The sequence below is a fragment of the Rhinopithecus roxellana genome, chromosome 8 (genome assembly GCF_007565055.1).
Source record: "Rhinopithecus roxellana isolate Shanxi Qingling chromosome 8, ASM756505v1, whole genome shotgun sequence".
Classification (NCBI taxonomy): domain Eukaryota; kingdom Metazoa; phylum Chordata; class Mammalia; order Primates; family Cercopithecidae; genus Rhinopithecus; species Rhinopithecus roxellana.
Genome location: NC_044556.1, coordinates 89,886,879 through 89,907,299, shown reverse-complemented (window position 1 = coordinate 89,907,299; position 20,421 = coordinate 89,886,879). Strand labels below are relative to the sequence as shown.

Below are 20,421 nucleotides of genomic sequence, written 5' to 3'. Positions count from 1 at the left end.
AATCAGCAGCAGCTGCCGGCCTTTGCCACAGAGTCTGCAGACTGGATAGTCTCCTGGCCTTTCCCACTGGTGTGAAGCGTGAGACCATGCATAGCGGAGCTGGTGCTCTGAGTTTTTCTGATTTGTGCAAACTTCTGACTTGTCTTAGGCACGTGTGGGATGCCAGTGTGCAGGCTCCCGGGCAAGTACATGACCTCTCCTGGGCGTCTCAGGTTTGGCTTCCAAGGAATGGAGATCAGTGCTCAGCCAGACAGGTAGTCCGGTACCACCTCCTCGGGGTGCCCTGTTTGCATTTCTGACAACACATAAATAATAATGTTAACACAAGGGCTTTCTGGTAATTCATAATTCTTTATGATTCATAATTCTGTATGATTCAAGCCCCTCGGCTGTGTTCAATTAGGCAGCGCCTGGCACCAAATGCCTGACCTGCTCACTAGAGACCCCTTGGCAGAGTCATCTCATGCTGGCACGCTTCCACTTTTAACTGCTTTTACCTGTCATTTCTTCTCCAATGTGTGTTCGGCTATTAGAAAATTCTCTGTCTTACTTATTCATCTCCTCCCTCGATCTCTTTGTATAGCTCATTCTCTGGGAAATAAAATTTACTGGCAAACCCCTGTTTGTGAGCCATAACAAATGTCTGGCATCACTGATACAAATGATGCTGTTTAGGGCCATTGGGACCATCTACCTCTTCTCATTAAATCTGCTTTCCCTCAACCACTGGCATTCAGGATGAATATAAAACTATTTCTTATTCAATGTTTCCTTATTTTGTTTAATAGCTAATATTATTGTGTTTCTACTTTCTGTTCTTCTCCACTGCAAATGTTCAGCATTTTAGCAGGGTAGTGTGGTAAATGGGATTTTTGAACCAATGTGGTTTGAGAAAAGAGCCCTCGGGGCCCTCACCACCCCTTGGATAGCTCCAGGATGGACAGTCTTCAAAGGCTTTCTGAGAGCAAGTTTTGGGAAGATATTTCAGATCAGTCTGGCCTGGAGAGGACCACTGATCAGCAGAGCAGGTGCCCTGACCTCACCACCCTACTGGCTTCATCCTAGGAACAGGCTGGTCTCCTTCTCCCCTGACCAGATCTACTTCCAAGAAGCCCCTTGTGTCGTGTACTGTTTAGAAATCCAGGCCTCTGTCATAACATGGACTCTTGGAATCTTATTTGCAGCATTTGCGGGAAGCAGCAATGGGGTTGCTGCCAAATTCACCACCTACCTTCCCCCCAACACTGCATATCAACCTCAGCCTTCAATGTGCAAAAATCCCCACAAAAATCATGTTTATGGAAATTATATTGCCATGGCAACTGTAAAGGTCTCACAAGTATTTTTAAAATAGCAAATTAACAAAACCCACTTATAAAAATCTAAAATCTGTTCCTTCCTAGGAATTAGTGATCATACAAGGTCCAGCAAATATAAGACGTGTTTTGTGACATGGTGGCAAAAAGTCAATTAAAAGGGCTCTTGATCCTGGATTAACTGGGACAGAGAGTTGAATTAGTGAAAGCAAAGTTTGATTTTTTTCTATTAAGAGGTTGCACTTTGAATTTATTCTGGAAAAATGACACCAAGACCTTCTGGTACAAAAAAAAAATGTGGGTAAGAGACCTGAATTGCTGAAATACTAATTTATTACTTTCTATTTTCTCATCATTTATATTATTACCTTCCATACTCTGCAAGACTATTCCATTTTTAACTCATAGGTTTTTAGCAGTTGCATAAGCTTCTGCCACTGTGATTTAGCCTGGCTGAATCTCTGTTATAAAACCTGCTTCTCAGAAGTCTGCACACAAATCACACAAGAGGGGGGAAAAATTCAGAAGTACCCTACCAGAACCTTTATGCCTTTTAAAAATGTAATTGGCATGGCTATCAAAAGAGATTCTTTTAAGTAGATGATGCACTAATTTTTGGTGTCTTTTGTAAAGACTTAAAACATAATAGGCGTATTTTGATGACTTCTCATAACAAGAAATCATTGGGGGCTTTGACAATTCAAACAGTGGAGGTTCTTTCTGTGAGTGGAGGAAGAGAAATCAAACCACGCAACTGAGGATTCCATTCCTAAGCAGGTGTCATTCTCCAAGGGAAGAGGAACAGAAGAAAGGGTGGTGGGGGACAAAAATGCAAAACGATGGGTCCTAGGGAGAGGGGAGTATGCTGGACTGAGTAGCAATTTGCTTTCAATATCTTCTGTTTATCACAGAAAGAGTAAGGAGGAATCACTGGTAAGCCCAGGCACAAGCAATGGGCTGGCAGCTGTTGCACCTTCCAAGATGAAGGCTCCAGGTGAAAGAGGGAAACGACATTCTGGGAAGGCAGTGATGCTTCCAGCCATCTGGGTTTCTTGGGAGGAGAGCAGGCAGAACCAGGATTCTGCTGCTGGGGAATCCTCTGGGCAGGAGGTGCAGCCCAGAGATCTCTGAGCCAAGTGTGGGCGGGAAAGGGGAGGATGGGGGGTATGCAGAACTACCCAGGCAGGAGCTGGGCAGGGAGTCACGCCTAGCACCTTCTCAAGTCTCCACCCCTCCCCCGACTAAGGCATCTCCTGAGCACCAGAGCCATTTGCAAGCTGGACACCCACACTTTTCAGACAGCAGGAAGCTCTGGCTCCATGTACTGGTTGTTCCAGAGCTTCTAGGAGGAAGATTGGGTTAGAAACCAACATCTTTAGGAAAACCAGGTGGAGGTGGGTGGGGATGAGGAGTGAGGGTGGGGGAGCAGTAGTAGTGCCAAGGTTGGTGGTTCAGGACCCCACAGTCTAGTCAGGGGCGCTAAAAACAAACATCTCTGTGTGACCAGCGGGTCCCAGCGGGAAGCAAAGGCTCTCACCCCCAGGGCCTTCATGAAGGAACTATACACAGAGGTCTGGACAGGATGGGAGGCTGAAATGCTGGTGCCCAGCAACAGTAGGAGGCCATTCCCACCTTTGGTCCCGAGGGGCAGGGAGAGGGAAGGCTGTTGTTGGGCAGAGAGGGCTGGGGTAGTGGAAGGCGGCTGTAGAATGGAAGTCGTGGTCATAGACAGGAAGTTGGAGGGAACAGAAAACAAATACCCCAAACTGTCCCTCTTTTGCTCCATCCCTACAAGAACCTCCCATTGGCTAAGACACCTGGAAGCCAGAGGGCAAGGGGGCTGGTGATGCAGGCCATAGAGGTCAGCCCCCTTGGGTCCAGAGCAGGATAGGGAAGAGCAGTAAATGCATGGGGGAGGGCGGGGGAGTGGGAGCCACGAGCCTACCTGTCAAGTCTCCTCCCCTACCCACCTCTGCTAGGGTAAGGCTTCTTACTCATTCAGAACTGAAAAAGCATGAGATGCATCAGGCTAAGCGCTGAGGCTCCCATCAACAGGATGAGCTGGAATGAGAACCCGGGATTCCAGATCTCAGCCAGTAGAAGCCACACTCTCGTTGACGAAGGGGCACATTTCCCAGCACATTATCACTCAGCAAGTAGGGCTGGGATTCTACTGGGTGCTCTGCATTGGGCCCTCCACTAAAGGAAGTCACACAAAAAAGGTATAATCAGAGAGATAAGACTAACCCACATGCTAAGTTAGAAAACTCAAAATTAGAGTGGCAGGTAGACCAGATAATCCAAGAGTAGATGCCTGGTTCTAATGCATGTTCTACCCGTTCTACCCATCACCCAACCACCAACCCCAGTCATTGCTGACTGTCTTCAGATGCATGTGAAGAATCACACTATTTTCCCCCCATGATTGGTGGCAGTGCCAGTCCCATGATGCTGAGCAGGGAACCCCATGAAGAATAAGAAACAATGAGATGGAAATAAGCCTGGGAGACATAGCCACTCACCCACTCCCTTTCCTGAGTCCTCCTTCAAGAAGTGCTTTGCTTGACTTCCAAGCATTTCCTGAGGACCTACATCTTGAAACAGGGTAACCTAGCTCCTAATTCCTCATGGAAACTCACACAGAGAGATATAGAACATCCTGGGGCATGAGGTGTATCAGGAGCAGAAGGGAAACTAGAAGGAAAAATAAACCACACAATGGGCCCACCCAAGAGTGGGCCCAAGTAATTGGGTATCTCGCCAGACTCAAGACTTTCTTGAGTTTTCTTTCCCTATAGCCCAAATCAATTCGCAAGCACTGAGACCCTTGTTCTCAGGATGTATCAGCCTCAGAGTTCAGCCATGGGCAGTCGGACCCAAGACCACCCAAGCCTTTTGGCCAAGCCTGACCCGTGAGCAAGAGTGCATCAGAGCCTGCCACTCTTTCTGCCTTGAGCCTCAGAACCCCAGTGATTTGGGCCCAAGATGGTAATGTTTACTTTTTTCCCTTCTGAGTCAGGCCACAGGGCAATTCCTGGAAGGATTCCACTTGCATGTTCAACCCACATGACCTCTCAGAGCAGACAAGGCAAAGGGGCAGTTCTCCCATGCCCTCTTGGCATGGCAAAGTCACTGGTTGTTGATTTGAGGTGGTTTCTTTGAGGTCCATGGACAATTTCTGGACTCCACACTAAGTCAAAAAGAGGAATAATGAAGAAAATGAAGACTTCTCCAAAATAGCTCTGCGGCATTGGGATCTGCTCTGGCTCTGACTGAAGCATTCAGTTTCCTGATCAGCTCCAAAGGAAGCCTGCAAAGGCAGCCTGTTCAGATCCACGGGCCACTGAAGGGAATTGGGTGTGCACAATGACCCCAGCCTCCTGAAAAACTCACTTTAACTAAGTTAGTTCATCAAGCCTGTGCTGATGGAGCAGAGAAACACCTCATACTCCCAAATGGCTACAATAAACTTTTGTGTGCCCTTAGGGTTTTAATAGTAAGGATCTCTGGAAAAATCTCCTTCTGGGGTCTGTACCTTGCAAATCAATGCCACCTTGTGCCCTGACTTTTTTCCTGTGGTCCCAGATAGCCCCTGACTTACTTATGGCTGGTAGACCTTATGGAAGTGATAAGAGAGAGGATGTGACTGGCTTAGAGTATAGTAGTTTGGATTTAGGTGCAATCACTATGTCTGAACTGCATGAGTGTGTTTGGCTTTTTTGCCAAAAAATTTAACTTTTTATTTTAAAATAGCTTCAAACCGGCAGAAAAGTTGCAAAAATAATGCAAAGAACTCTGGTCTACGCTTTACCCAGATTCCCAACTTTTAACATTTCACTCCATTTGTCTTGCCATTCTCTCTCTCTCCACATTCTTATTTGTTTCTTTCTGAACCATTTGTGAATAAGCTGCCGACATCATGGCTCTTTATTTCTTTACATTTCAATGTGTTTCCAAAGAACAAAGATATTCTCTTATATATTCATAGCACAGTTAAACTTAGGAAGCTAAATATTGATACAATATTTCATCTAATTTGCAATCTGTATTCTAATTTTTGTCAATTGTCTCAATAATGTCCTATTGTGATTCTTTTTTCTTCCAGTACAGGATGTAATCCAAGATTATGTTTTGTATATAGCTGTCATGCGTTTTAGACTCCCTTAATATTTTATGACAATGATGCTTTTGAAGAATACAGGCCAGGTACCTTGTAGAACACCCCTCAATTTGGGTTTTTTTTATGTTTCCCCATGAGCAGATCCAGTTTATGAACCCCTGGCTAGAAGACTACAAAAGCGATATAGTGTTCCTCTCAGGATATCATACCAGGAGGTACATGATGTCTTGTTGATGATGTTAGTTTTTTAACAGCTTTATTGAGATACAATTTTCTTTTTTTTTTTTTTTTTTTTTTGAGATGGAGTCTTACTCTGTTGCCCAGGCTCGAGAGGGCATGCAGTGGCGCAATCTCAGCTCACTGCAACCTATGCCTCCTGGGTTCGAGTGATTCTCCTGCATCAGCCTCCTGAGCAACTGAGACTACAGGCATGCACCACCACACCTGGCTAATTTTTGTATCTTTAGTAGAGACGGGGTTTCATCATGTTGGCCAGGCCATTCTCAAACTCCTGACCTCAGGTGAGGTCTCCCAGAGTGCTGGGGTTACAGGAGTGAGCCACCGCACCAGGCCGGAGATACAATTTTCATATCATAAAATTCACCCACTTAATAATTCAGTGGCTTTTAGTATAGTCACAGCTTTGTGGAACCATCACCACAATCAATTTTAGAACATTTAGAACATTCAAAAGAAACCTCATACCCATTAACAGTCACTCCCCATTTCCCCCCAAACTCACCTCCCACCCCACATACTGTCTGTCTCTATGGATTTGCCCACTGTGGAAATTTCATATCAGTGGAATCACACAATGCGTGGCCTTTTGTGACTGAGTTATTTCACCTAGCACAGTTTTGTCAGAGTTCAGATGATGATAATTGTGTTCACCCAGTCAAGATGCTGTCTGGTTTCTCCACTCTGTCTTGTTCCCCCATGTAAATTAGAAGCATTCCAAGGGTAGACACTTTACGGTCATGCAAATAAATATCCTGTTCCTCATTCAACTTCCCCCTAGACTTAGATTTGATGGTTATTGACCAAACCAATCTTTATCAACAAGGTTTACTAAGATTGATTCCTTCCACCACTCCTCTCACACTCATCAGTGGTTAGCTACAAAATTGGAAAGTTCACGAGTAATTAGAGACAGTGGCCCCGCTCTTCTCAGTAACATCATAACTGCTCCAACAAGTCCCCCACAGACCAGGCCATCTGTCCCAGCAACATCTCTCCTCTGCTCCAGTTCCTCCCCGAGTGGTTGGGGACCAAGGACTCCTCAGAGACACACATGCTGCAGGACAGCATATCTGCCCTCATTCTGCATGAAGCCCTGAGAATTCTGAGCTAGGAAGGCCAAGAAGTGACAGGAAAGCCTGTGTTCATTGGAGAAGGGTCCACTAGGTTAAAAGAACAAGGACCTGCTCTTGGTTCCACCTCTTCTACCAGTAGTTAATATGCAAATCAAATGTACCTTCACTTCAGCAAACACCTACTAGCAAGGTGCTACTTGCAATTGGAAACAGAAGATAAGTAAAGCACAGCTCCTACCCTCAAGGAGATGATTTCACATAAAAGGATTAAGATAACCAAAGAACCAGATTCTCAAGGAGAGCAAGAGGAATGTCCTAAGTGACCTGACCATTCTGAAGAAGGAAGAGCCCACCTCACTGGTATGGTCAGGAAAGGCATTTGGAAGAGGGCATTTCAAATGGGTCTTGAAGGCTGGGTAGGAGTTAGACTGTGATGATAGAGGAAGGTGTACCAGGCAGAGGGTATAGCAGGAGCCACAGTGTTCCCAAATAAAGGCCTACATAAAGCGATGGAAAGAAGGGGTGAAGTTCGCTGGACCCTCGTGGGTCCAATGTGGAATGTGAACTTGGCTCAATGGACAATAGGGAGCTCCTGAAGAATTTCAGGGGAGGAGGATCCAATGATCAGAGGTGAGACATGAATAGAAATGTGCTTAATCTGCTAACAGAGAAAATCAAAATGGGAGCATTATACCACAGCCATTCTGAGATGTGACCCAGGGGACCCATTTCCATTTGATCTGCTGTCAGTGCTCCCTTCTGCAGCCTGGCCTAAGAGTGACACTTCTGAAACCTATGCAACATCCCCAACCAGGGCCAGAACTTATCCATCCCAGAGAGAGTGACTCACTCCATCACAAACACGCCCCACATTTCAACTTGTGCCACTGGCACTGTGCTATTCCATTTTCATTGAGAATGTTTTCTGCTTGGTGACATGCTTCTTTTTCAAATGAAACAGAAAATAGAAGATGACAATCTCCCAAACAGTGTTCCATAGCCTGGAGGCTGCTCACGTCTTGCCAAACAGCAAACTAATGTGAGCGTTGTCTTCTGAGATGTGGATTCCTGCACTGGCAGAACTTGGAGACAGCAACAGCAAAAAGGTTCCCAAATGATTACCCTTCCCCAAGAGCACCTGGATTACAGTGTTCTTGTCTCATTAAACTTCCAAGGTTCTGGAAGAAAAGTGGTCAAGTAGTGAGGTTGGAAGACAGGGCTGAGGAAGGAGCAAAAGGCTATAGATCTCCTAAAAGCCATTGAATCATATACTTTGTGTGTTTTTTTGTTTTGTTTGTTTTGAGACAGAGTCTCACTCTGTCACCCAGGCTGGAGTGCGGTGGCATGATCTCAGCTCACTGCAACCTCCACCTCCCAGGTTCAACCGATACTCCTGCCTCAGCCTCCCAAGCAGCTGGGATTACAGATGCCCACCATCATGCCTGGCTAATTTTCTTTTTTTTTTTTTTTTTAGATGGAGTCTTGTTCTGTTGCCCAGGCTGGAATGCAGGGGCACGATCTCGGCTCACTGCAAGCTCTGCCTCCTAGGTTCACATCATTCTCCTGCCTCAGTCTCCCTAGTAGCTGGGACTACAGGCGCCCACCACCAATTTTTTTGTATTTTTAGTAGAGACGGGGTTTCACCGTGTTAGCTGTGATGGTCTCGATCTCCTGACCTTGTGATCCACCTGCCTTGGCCTCCCAAAGTGCTGGGATTACAGGCATGAGCTATCATGTCCAGGCGGAATTATACACTTTGAAAGAGTGACTTGTGTAGTATGTAAATATATCTCAATAATGTTGTTCTGGAGGGTCAAGGATGGAGCAGTGAGGAGAAGGGTCCCGGTGGCAGGCATTGATGTGGTCACCAATAGGTCATGTGGCTATGCAGTTGTCCTCTGCAGTCCTCACCAAGTCTTCATCAACAGCAGTGTGTTCAGTTAACTGGACAAATATGAATTAACCCTCCAGGACAAGCCAGGCACTGTGACAGGCAGGGAGGCCCCGAAGCCAGGGTAACTGATGGTGAGATTGTGGGTTAGAGCCTTGGATGTAGTAGGAGGCCTCCTTTCTTCCCTTGTCTGTAAATTGAAGGGGTTGCAGCCATCCTAAAGTTCCTTGGCCCTTGGAAAGTTGAACCATTTTCATTGTTGAGGTTTCAGGACAGGCTCTTTTCCACAAACAGCAAATTGCTCTTGGCCTCAGCGTCAAACTTCTCAGACAACAGAGACCAGAGCTGGACTGAGTGCTCTGATCAACAGGGGGCTCTGACCATGGCCCCACAAATTCCAGGTTCAGGGGCTGTCCTGGCCTCATCTCATTTTATTCTTTTCAAGAAAATTTACTTCATCAATGTAATTTATGGTCAGTCAGAAAATAAATGCATGATGAATCCCCGTGTCCTGCCTTTTGATTAGGAAAATATGGTCTCCTTCCCATTGCCTCCACTTTTCCCTAGGAATGTCATTTCTAGTATGTGCTCAGCCTGGGACCCAATTCTCATGGGTTCTCATTGGGAAGTTCCCATGCTGAAGACACACCTGCCACCCCACACTGCCCCAGACTGTGGGGCTTCAAGTATGCTATAAACCACCAAGTGTGTGCCTCAAGGGTATAAGGACACAGAGATTTTCAAACCCAGACCTAGAAACTAAACTGTGCTCTAATTTTTATTGTAAAATAACTATAGGTAAAGTCTATGGAACATTTGTGCACACAAACACACAGGTGCACGTCCACCCACACACACAGACACACACACACGTGCGCGCTCAGTCACCACTTTGATGTTCCCCACAGCCTTTTTTACCAAACTGTAAAGTTAGCCTCAGAGACACATCCCTCACACAGGCCCAGGGTTTGGGGAGTACAGTGGAGAAAGCTTCCAGTTGGTGTGTTGAACTAAGCCCTGGAGAATGTGTGTCCTTCCCCTTCAAGCCAGCACGTCATGTGTGGGAGGTTTGGTTGGGTTCCCAGTGGGAATTCCTAGGTTTCAGCTCCATGTGCTGCATGGAACTGAGATGCTGAAAAAAGGTAGAAGTGCATGTTAGTCACCCTGTCCACCCCCAGTTCCCACTCAGAGAAATACCCCAGGAATGATCCTGGAAACAAAGGGGATTTTACTAATGATTTTTGTGTGTTGACTTTGTATCACATGACTTAATTGTATTATATTCTAATATGGTCTAACAGTTTTCTGGTGGAGTCTGTAAGGTTTTCTATATACAGGATTATGTCATCAGCAATGACAATTTCACTTAATCGTTTCCTATTTGGATGCCTTTTCTTTCCTTCTCTTGCCCAATTGCTCTGGCAAGGACTTCCATTAGGTTGAATAGAAGTGGCAAAAGTGGGCATCCTTGTCTTGTTCCAGATCTTAGAGGAAAGGCTTTCAACTTTTCACGTTGAGTATAATGTTAGCTGTGGGCTTCTCATATATGGCCTTTATTGTGTTGAGGTATGACCTTTCTATACCTAATTTGGTGAGTTTTTTTTATCATAAAAGGATGTTGAATTTTGTCAAATGCTTTTTCTGAATCTAATGTAACGATCGCATGGTTTTTGTCCTTTATTCTGTTAATGTGATGTATCACATTTACTGATTTGCATATGTTGAACCATTCTTGTATCCTAGAGATAAATCTTAATCATGATGGATGATCCTTTTAATGCATTGTGGAATTTGGTTCACCAGTATTTTGTTGAGGATTTTTGCATCTATGTTCATTAGGAATATGGGCCTATAATTTTCTCTTCTTGGACATGTCAGAATGACTTTTATTAAAAAGATGAAAGATAATAAGTGTTGGTGAGGACGTGGCAAAAAGGGGAACCCTTGTACACTGTTGGTGAGAATGCAAATTATAAGACCATTATGGAAAATAGTATGGAGGTGCCTCAAAAAGCTAAAAATAGAATGACCATATGACCCACAATCCTACTTCCGGGTATTTACCCAAAAAATTTGAAATGTGTTTATTCAAGAAATGTCTGCACCCCATGTTTACTATAGCACTACTCACAACAGTTAAGTTATGAAATCAATCTAAGTGTCCATCAGCAGATGAATGGATAAAGAAAAGGCGCTATATATGCACAACAGAGTATATTCAGCCTTAAAAAAGGAAAGTCTATCACTTGCAACAACATGAATGGAATTGAAAAACATTGTGCTAAGTGAAATAAGTCAGGCACAGAAAAACAAATACTGCATGTTCTCACATATATGTGGAATCTAAAAGAATCAAAGTCATAGAAGAAGAGAGTTGAATGGTAGTTGCCAGGGACTGAGGTGGGCGAAGGAAATGGAGAGATCATGGTCAAAAGGCACAAAATCACAGGAGAAGTATGACTTTTTTCCCTTTTTGAGTTCTATTGCACAGTGCGGTAAATATAGTTAATAATAGAGTATCATACATTTCAAAGTTGCTAAGGGAGTAAACTTCAAATGTTCTCACCACAAAATCTGTTAAGTATTTGAGATGATGGATACATTAACTAGCTTGATGTAATTATTCCACATTGTATTCATAAATTAGAGCATGACTTTGTACCCCACAAATTTATATAATTAGAAATTGTCAATTCACAAATTTAAAAGTGCAAAGGGGATTTTGCTAATATTAATTGGTAATGATAACCTTTTCTGACCGTGGAGTGCTTTACAGTTAACGGGGCATAATGACTTTGTGAGATGCCCAAGCAGAGATTATTATTTTCATTTTATAAGTGAGAAAACTGAGGTTCAGAGAGGCTAAGTGACCTGCTCAAGGTTCCATGCTACTGAGGAGCCAGAATTAGGTCTGACGCCTCCTGGCTTCTAGTTGACCTCCCTTTTCATGATGCTTTGTGGCATCATGAACCTAATGTTGAACTCGAAACGGCACTTGATTTAGACCATCCAGGTCATTCTGTTCAGTCTGTTGCTCATCTCCCAGATGGCCAAGTTTGCTAGGAAAGCATTGCCTCACCACTGCAGACTGGATGAGATGGGCCCCAATGGCCCACCCTTTCCTCCATTAAAGCACACACTACTGTCTGTATTCATTAGCATCTGCCTTCCCGTTAGACTGTCAGCTCCTTGGCAGGGACCACATTTTCTTTGTCTTTGTGCCTCAGCTCTGATCATAGACCTGGCACACAGTAGGAGCATGTTAAGAGTGAAATGCTGCTGAAGGCACTCAGAAGCAAGCCCTCCTCTGCTTAGCAAGCTATCTAACCTTCAATGAGACACAAAATTCCGCTGTATCATCTATTAACTGACCACTCCCATGACAGCTGGGTCCCTTGCCATTTCTCAGAAGAAATTCAGATGCTGTTAATACATCCACTTGAAATTACCCTTGAAATGGGACAGGTCCAAATTGAGATGTGCTATGAGTGTAAAATGTACACTGGATTTGAAAACTTAGTATGCAAAAAAGAAAATACATCTTATGAATAATGTTTATATTGATTATATGTTGATAATATTTTTAATATATTGGGTTAAATGAAACATATTATTAAAGTTAACTTCATCTATTCCTTTTTACTTTTTATGATATAGGTATGTACTAGAAAAATTTTAAATTCCCTATGTGACTTATATTTCTATTGGAAAGTTCTGGCTTAGGTCCTTACAGGTCATAATAAAGACTCGAGCTTTTACTCTGAGTGACATGGGAGCCATTAGAAAGTTTTGAGCTCAAAAGTGACACAGTCTGACTCACTCATGTTTAAAAAGTAGCACTCTGGTCGCCATGTTGCGGACAGACTGTAAGGGACATGAGTACAGACAAGGAGACCATATAGGAAGCTACTGCAATAATGCAGAAGAACATGGAGGCTTGAACCAGAGAGTAGTAAGAAGTGGTCGGCCGGGCGCGGTGGCTCAAGGCTGTAATCCCAGCACTTTGGGAGGCCGAGACGGGCGGATCACGAGGTCAGGAGATCGAGACCATCCTGACTAACACGGTGAAACCCCGTCTCTACTAAAAATACAAAACCTAGCCGGGCAAGGTGGCGGGCGCCTGTAGTCCCAGCTACTCGGGAGGCTGAGGCAGGAGAATGGCGTAAACCCGGGAGGCGGAGCTTGCAGTGAGCTGAGATCCAGCCACTGCACTCCAGTCCGGGCGACAGAGCGAGACTCCGCCTCAAAAAAAAAAAAAAAAAAAAAAAAAAAAAGAAGTGGTCAGATACTGATCAGGCTTGGAAAGCAGACCAAGAGGACTTCCTAACAGATTGGGCATGGGGTTAAAAAAAAAAAAAGAGTTGAATCTCAGTTTTTGGCCAGAGGCACTGGGAGTCCTCCATTTGCTGAGATGGGGAAAGAGGAGGGAGAAGCAGGTCTGGGAAAGAAGACCAGGAGTTTGGTTTTGGATGTGTTGTGCCTAGGATGCCTTTCAGTTTCCAAGTGGAGACAATGAGAAGGCAGTTGGATATATAACTCAGGAGTTCAGGGAAGAGGCCTGAGCTGGGGGTCTAAACTGGGGGGTCATCATCATAAAAATGCAATTGAAAGCCCAGAGACTGGGCAAGATCACTGCAGGAGTGAATACAGGCAGAAAAGAGAAGATCAAGGTCAAGAAGACCAAGCGCCCTGGGGAGCCCTAAAGTTTAGAGGTTGTCAAGAGAGGCAAAGGAAACACAGAAAGAGCCTTGAGGTAAAAAGAAAACTAGGAGGGAGTGGTGCTGTAGAAGCCAAGTGAAGAAAGCATTTCAGGAGGAGGTAGTGAGCCCCTTTGGCCGGCACTGCTGATAGGTCCAGGAAGAGGAAGACAGAGAACCGGAAACTGGATTTAGCAACCTGGAGGAGACTGGCAACCCTGACAAGTGCAGTGTAAGTGAGTGATGGAGGCAAAAACATGATTAAAGTGAGTTCACAAGAAAATGAGAGAGAAGGGATTGGAGACAACAATTACAGACAGTTCTTTCAGGGAATTTTGCTGTGAAAGGGAGAAAAGAAATGGGCACAGGTCAGAGGGGATATTGGATCAGGAGAGGCTATTTTTAAAAGGTAGACAAATTCAGCATGGATGTGTGCTGCTGGGAATGAGCCAATAGACAGAAAAATTGATGATGCCAGAAAGACTGGGAATTCTGGTGCTTCCCCAGTCTCCAAAGAGTACACTTATATTGCTTTTTCATGTTTTATCAACTTTAGACATCACCTATCCACTTTCTGCTGTAATACGTACAAGCCAGCTTGCTTATATCACCCCTCATTGCACTTTTACTCTTGTTGCCATATTATTCCAGCAGATCACTATCATCTCACTGTCCCAACACATCAACTATTTCAGTTCGTCTATTGGTCACCTTGGTGCCTTTTATTTCTTGGTCTATTAACTACAGACAGCATCTCTTAACTCCCATTTTATATGATTAGGGTATTCATGCCTCTATCCTACCATCTGCTGTAAGTCAGCTTTGCATATGTCATGCTGGGACAAAAACAAGACCCACAACCACAAAATCTCAGCAACTCAGGCTTATTTCTGATTCACATGCCATGCCATGGCCTGCTTCTGATGTGTTGTTTATTCTGGGAACTAGTTGAAGGGCATCCCCCATCTGAGACCTGCTATTTTCATGAGAGAGGGAAAAGAACAATGGCAGAACTTCACACCGCCTCTTAACGTGTCTGTTCCGCATGGAATATGTCATTTCCACCCACATTCAATTGGCCAAAGCAAGTCACGTGGCCAAACCGGATTATCAGACAGGGGAGGAAATATTTTCCTACAAGGGCAGGCAAGCCATATGGCATCAGGTGGGGGTGTGAAATCCTCTTTCAGGGAGAACAGTGAATAATTGGGAACAACAATTTAATCTACCACAATTCCTCTTCTCTCTTCTTCTACTCTCCAACTTCTTTTATATTGTCAAGCCAGAAACTCTTTACATACTCCTTTATAGCTATTCTTAAGTAGTCTTCAGTGCTTTGTTGTTGATTTTAGAAGTTGAAAGCCACTAAGCAGCATTTACATTATGACTAAGCAAATATTCTTTTTTTTTTTTTTTTTTTTTTTTTTGAGACGGAGTCTTGCTCTGCCGCCCAGGCTGGAGTGCAGTGGCGGATCTCAGCTCACTGTAAGCTCCGCCTCCCGGGTTTACGCTATTCTCCTGCCTCAGCCTCCCTAGTAGCTGGGACTACAGGCGCCCGCCTCGTCGCCCGGCTAGTTTTTTGTATTTTTTAGTAGAGACGGGGTTTCACTGTATTAGCCAGGATGGTCTCGATCTCCTGACCTCGTGATCCTCCCGTCTCGGCCTCCCAAAGTGCTGGGATTACAGGCTTTAGCCACCGCACCCGGCCGCAAATATTCTTTATTGCAGAGCCAAAGAGTCCATATCATGCACCACTGTTCCAATGACAGACCTTATGTGCTTAGAGCCTTTCTTACATTCCACCACATGCTCAAAATCAGGCCACATTTTGGACTGCTTCATATTCGGGCTATCCCTTTCATAAGAAATTTTTTGTTTTTCCAGAAGTTTCCAATTATGTTTCTTTTTTCTTGTTGATAGAAGAAAATTTGCCTTCTACATCATATCCCTAATATCCTCCAAATTTCTTCCCACTCCATTTATTGTTTGGACTCTTGTTTTCCTTTTGAAGCCTGCTGTCCTTCTGACCTGATTGGGCAAACTGCCTCATTTTTGAATCTTAATGCTTTTGCATGGCTCTTTGTCTTTACTGCAATTACTAATTGCCTTCTGTTTTGTTTGGGTGGTTTTTTGGCTTGATTTCTGCTTTTCATTACAAAGTTAATTTTTTGCAGTGTCCTAATAATGCTCTCTACTCTCTAGAATGTCCTTCTCTCATGTCACCTTCAGAGACCTCTTTCCTTCCACTCTAATGAAAAGTAACTACTCTCTTGTTCTGCTGAATAATTTCATCCTGGGGTTGCTTTTCATGGCTACTCTGCATAGGATCCTCTGTTTCCTGAATCTCATATCTCCTTTCTTGGTTTACTCCCTTACTTTGTTGAAAAACCTCTTCAGGAACTTCCTTCAAAAGGTTTAGTAGGCTATAAACTTCCTTGGTCCTTGCATCCTCAGGCCTACTTCCCTTTTATATTGAATAAAGGCTTTGGACCAGATGCTCTCTAATGCCTATTCCAGGAGTATAATTCTAGTCTATATGTATTTGTGGATAAAATACTCTTTCAAGAAGACATTTAAAACAGTTGCTGCTCCCAAGGAATTTAAGATCTACTTAGATAGACAAAGAATAAAGTCTCAAAACAGCAACAAAAAATCTGTGATACAAAAGATGCTGGGAGGTGGGACATGATTAATCATCAGCTTGAGACTTGGGTCTAGAGGAAAGAGACAGAAGAAGCAGAGCCAGCCTGTGGTGCTCTTATTGAGCAAGCAAGACTTTAGTAGCATCAAAGGTAGGCAGTGTGTTAGGGATAGATTGTTCCTATCTGATGTCTTGAGTCCAATGGAGTGGTTAAAGGTCAATGCAGGTCCTCCTCCCTTTAACTTTCCCTGTCACTGAGATATCAATATTTTCGTTTCACCAAATCAAGAGAAGATAATTTTTAAATACAAAAGTATAACGATACCCTTGACCACTAGACAAACTCTCTGGCCATTTGGGGGCATAACAATGAACTTTCATTACAAGTATGAATAATAGTGTATATACTTATAAACACCCTAATTGTTGGAACATGAAAGTACCAACGGTGGTCTTTATTAGTAGAGTTTCACTGAGTAGGACTAAAGGTGACTCTCTTTACTAATGTCCATTTGTAAGAATTGTTTTTCATTGTTTCAGTGAGGAGTTGGAGTGATTATAAATCACTTCTCCTTTCCAGCCACTCCCTAGGAGAGGGCACATCCCACTCATGATATGAGTGTTATCCCAAGAGCACTGTTGCTTGGGTGGAGAAGGCACTCGGGAATTTTAAGGATGGGGCTTCTCCATGGCAGGTCCTGAAGACTGAATGGACATGAGACACCTACATCAGAGGGAAAAAAAATAAACAAGCCTTCATTCAGCAAAGATGGCCCTCTCATCCAATCTGCAATCAGAGAGAGTACTTGTAGGGAAGGAAGTTTCCAGAAAAAAAGAAGAGATCTTTGGGCCAGTGGTCGCAGCAATTTCCAGAATGGGAGTTTAGTGAGGATGGCAAGTGCTTAGGCCATGTGATAGATTTTCTCAGTAAGGTCTAACCTAACACTACTCCCTCAGGGAGGCTTTCTCTGAGCCCCCTTCCTTCACACCCAGGAAGAATTAATTTCTGCTACAACACTCTGTTCCTGCTGCCATCCTAGCACTTATCAAATTCAGACAAAGTTGGCATCAATTTTCCTCAACAGTCTATGACATCCTGACTGATTTATTCATCATCACAACCCCAGTCAATGCCTGGCATGTGGTAGGTGCCTGTGTTGGTCAAATGAATGAGTGAACTGAAAGAAGCTGCATTTCATCAAATGGCAGAAGCAGCCATGAATATTCAGTTGTCCCAGGAGCTTCAGACTAGCCAGGAGGCCTTGGAGAAGTGGATCTGGGCCAAGTGGTGGATTTCCAAGAGCTGGGGCCATTTAAACCATTGCCGGGAGAGGAGAGCAATAAAACCACCTGCAAGATTGGTCTGAGCTGCTTTGTTGCCTGGCACTCCACTGCAGGTGGAGAGGGGAGCAGAGAGATCAAAAGCACTCAAGGAGTCTTTGCTTCTGAGTAGTCCAGAGGGCAGTGCTGCCCCTGCTGCAACGACCCCCACCCAGAGATGGGACCAGTGCTCAGCTCTGCAGAAGAGCAAGATGGACCCACCATCCCCGGAGAGCTTCCTATGCACAAGACACTGGGCTTTAGGTAATCACGTTTCATCCTCTCAGTAATGCCAAGAGATAGGTGTGCCTGACTTACAGATGAGAACCACCATTAAGGATCATTCTGTGTGGAGAGGAGCTGGAGCCTGTGCACCCAGGAAACTGTACAATAGCAACCAAAGCAAAATGAAAAAAAAAAAAAAAGCCAGGATTATGTCACTGAAAATTCAGAAATCTGTGCACCTAAAGCTCACCTGTTTTATTACTTTTGTGGTTTGCATATCTTCCCTTTATTTTCTCCTGGTTTCTTATAATGGTTTGTTTTGTTTGTCTGTCTGTCTGTTTGTTTGTTTGTTTCACAAAAATCCCATAGGATTCTGATCTCACAAAGGGAAAAGCTGGATCCCCAGGGCAAAGAGTCAGGGGTCAGCGATGGAAGATGCCCTGCAGTCGATGCTGTCAATGCAGCAGGGCTAAGGCTGGGAAAGGCACCTAGTGAGGGGAGACACAGGAGGGCACACACAGGTGCATGGGTGGGCAGTTGCTGTCTCCTGGGGCTGGTCTCCCACAAGGTGGTTTCCTCGTGCAGCAGTGACTTGGTGCAGCCCCTCTCACCTGGCACCAATGCATTTGTTTCCTCAAAAGACCATAGAGTGGCATTTACCTCACCACTTAAAAAAAAAAAAAAAAAGGTGAATCAAGATGCAAGCTGGCTCAGGAGGATCTTCATATCCACCAGAGGGAGGGGCAGGCAGTCTCTTTTTACTCCAGCAGGTGGGAATTTCTGATAAAACTAAATTCACATCAGCTTGCCTCCTTGCAGTATCTACATGTGCAAAGAGAGCTGATCTGATGACACCAGCCAGGGGGACAGGCTGCTGGAAGCATCCCAGGAGAGAGAAGCCCAACTAAAGACCACCTAACTTAACTGCTCAGATAGGCTGCTCTGGCGGAGCAGCCCTTTGGGGTAGAAAGACAAGTAAGCTCGGAGGGGAAAGTGAACGGGTCCTGCGTGGGTGGCTGTGGCCTTGGCTATCACCGCAGCAGAGGCCCCTGCTAAGCAGGCTAAGAGCGAGCGGACCGTGAGAAAGGCCAAAGTCAAACTGGAAAACCCTTCCAGCTGGGCCTCTGCTCTTGGGAACTTGGAGCCATATGCTGGCAACGGGCTCGCCGACAGGGGCACGCTTTCTCCCGGAGAGGGCACTAGGGCTTCTGCCTCTTCGGGCGGGCATGGGAGAGAGGGGGGCACCTCCCAGCACGTAGGAGCGACCAGTGCCAAGCTGGAGGAGGGGAGGGGCGTGCAGGCAGAGACTTGGGGGTGGAGTTAAGGGAGGGAGGGTCAGGAAAACTTCTCATTCCCTGCCTCCATTCACCCTCCCGCACCATCTCTGTAAGGGGCCTCTGCTTTAAAACTTGGGACATAGATGCCACTAGAACCCCTGCCGGCTGCCAGAGTCCTGCACAGAATTACATTGGCGCACTCTCTACTTCTCAGGAACGGAAGGGATCAGGGGGAGCTATGGGTTCATCTCTGGCCACGTGCATCCAAACTAATAAAATCATCCCCCATCCCCCTGGAGCCGTGCCGGGTGCTCGCGGAAGTGCAGGCACCCCGAATGAGGCGAAGGAGACTCTGGCTAGAGTTCTCGTCCCCACACAGTCCGCATGCCGTGAATCAGAGTGGTCTGCGGGTGTCTCTAGCCCGGTTTGTCACCTTTCCCCTGCTCAGCTGACTTCGACGCCCGGGAGTTTGATCCCTGCCACCGAAGCCCAAGAGCTCTTTCTGCCTCAACCCCATTCCTTTCGGAGAAATGGGCTCGCGGACGGATGCGCGCGACGGAGAGGAGCGGCAATCGGGGCGCCCGGACTGGAGCCCTACTCCGAAGCCGGCAGAGCCATTCCGGCCGCCGCCTTGGGCTCCAACATTGGCCGCAAAGTTTCCGGCTCTTTGGGGCCCCGCCTGCGGGTCGGAGACCCCAGAGCAGCCTCTCCCCTCTGGGGTGCCCACTCCACGCGCTTCTGCCATCTGCCAGGGGACGCCGGGAGCCGGCGGGCGCGCGTGGTCGCAGCACTGGAGCGCGCAGCATCTCCAGGGGGTCTCCGGCCGCGCCCGTCTCTCCCCCTACGCCCTCCCGCGGCGGGGTCGAGGTCGCAAGGGTCGCGGCCGCCGTGTCTTACCCAGTCCCGGCACGAAAGTGTTGAGGAAGAGGCAGATAACGGCTACGGGGAAGGGCATGTAGGGGATGGCGGCGCGCAGGGGGCCCTTCTTCTCGCGGACCTGCACCACTACCCCGCTGGACGAGGACGCCCCTCGGGGGTCCGCCGCAGCCACCGCTGCCGCCGCCGCCGCCGTCTCGGCGTCTTTGTGCGAGGGCTCCATGGTCGGTTGCGCTCTCATGCAGCCGGGCAGCACGGCCGGAGCTGGCGCCCAGCGCACGGGAGCAGGAGACGGCCGGCTGCGGGCTCCGGGCTCAGCGCCGAGCTCAGGCGGCCGCAGTGCTCCGTGCGCCGCGCGGCTCGCGGAGACTCCCGCCCTCCGGCGTCCCCACACGCCCGGTGGAAGGGCGGGGAGGGCGGCGCGACACCCTGTGACAGCGCTCTGACGCCCCTCCTCGCCAGGCCCCTTCCCCGTCCCCTCCCCCCAACCAAAACCACCACTCACAAGGAATGGAAAATCAGGGCGAAGGAAAGGCAGTGGAAGAGAACCGCAAGGGGAGCTGGTTGCCCAGGTGCTGGAAGGGTGGACACACCTCGCCCTCCAGACAGGTGAACGGGGAACCTTGACCACGAAGCCCTGCGAACTGGGAGTGTGTGCTTGGCTGACACTGTCGGGAAAGCCTCAAGGCTGAGTCCCCTAATCTAGAGCATGCCTTTGGCCAGGGACATGGGGACAATGGACCGC

The 20,421-nt window shown here is 46.4% G+C and overlaps 1 protein-coding gene across 1 annotated transcript in view; it reads right to left on the bottom strand.

Annotated features, from left to right (window-relative positions):
* STUM (stum, mechanosensory transduction mediator homolog) overlaps nt 1–20,012 on the bottom strand; it is a 57,231-nt gene extending 37,219 nt beyond the window's left edge. Inside the window, exon 1 of the mRNA XM_030935081.1 lies at nt 19,698–20,012. Coding sequence (XP_030790941.1) covers nt 19,698–19,917 — 220 coding nt within the window. The 5' untranslated portion in view covers nt 19,918–20,012. The remainder of the gene's footprint in view (nt 1–19,697) is intronic.
* Between the last annotated feature and the right edge of the window lie 409 nt (nt 20,013–20,421).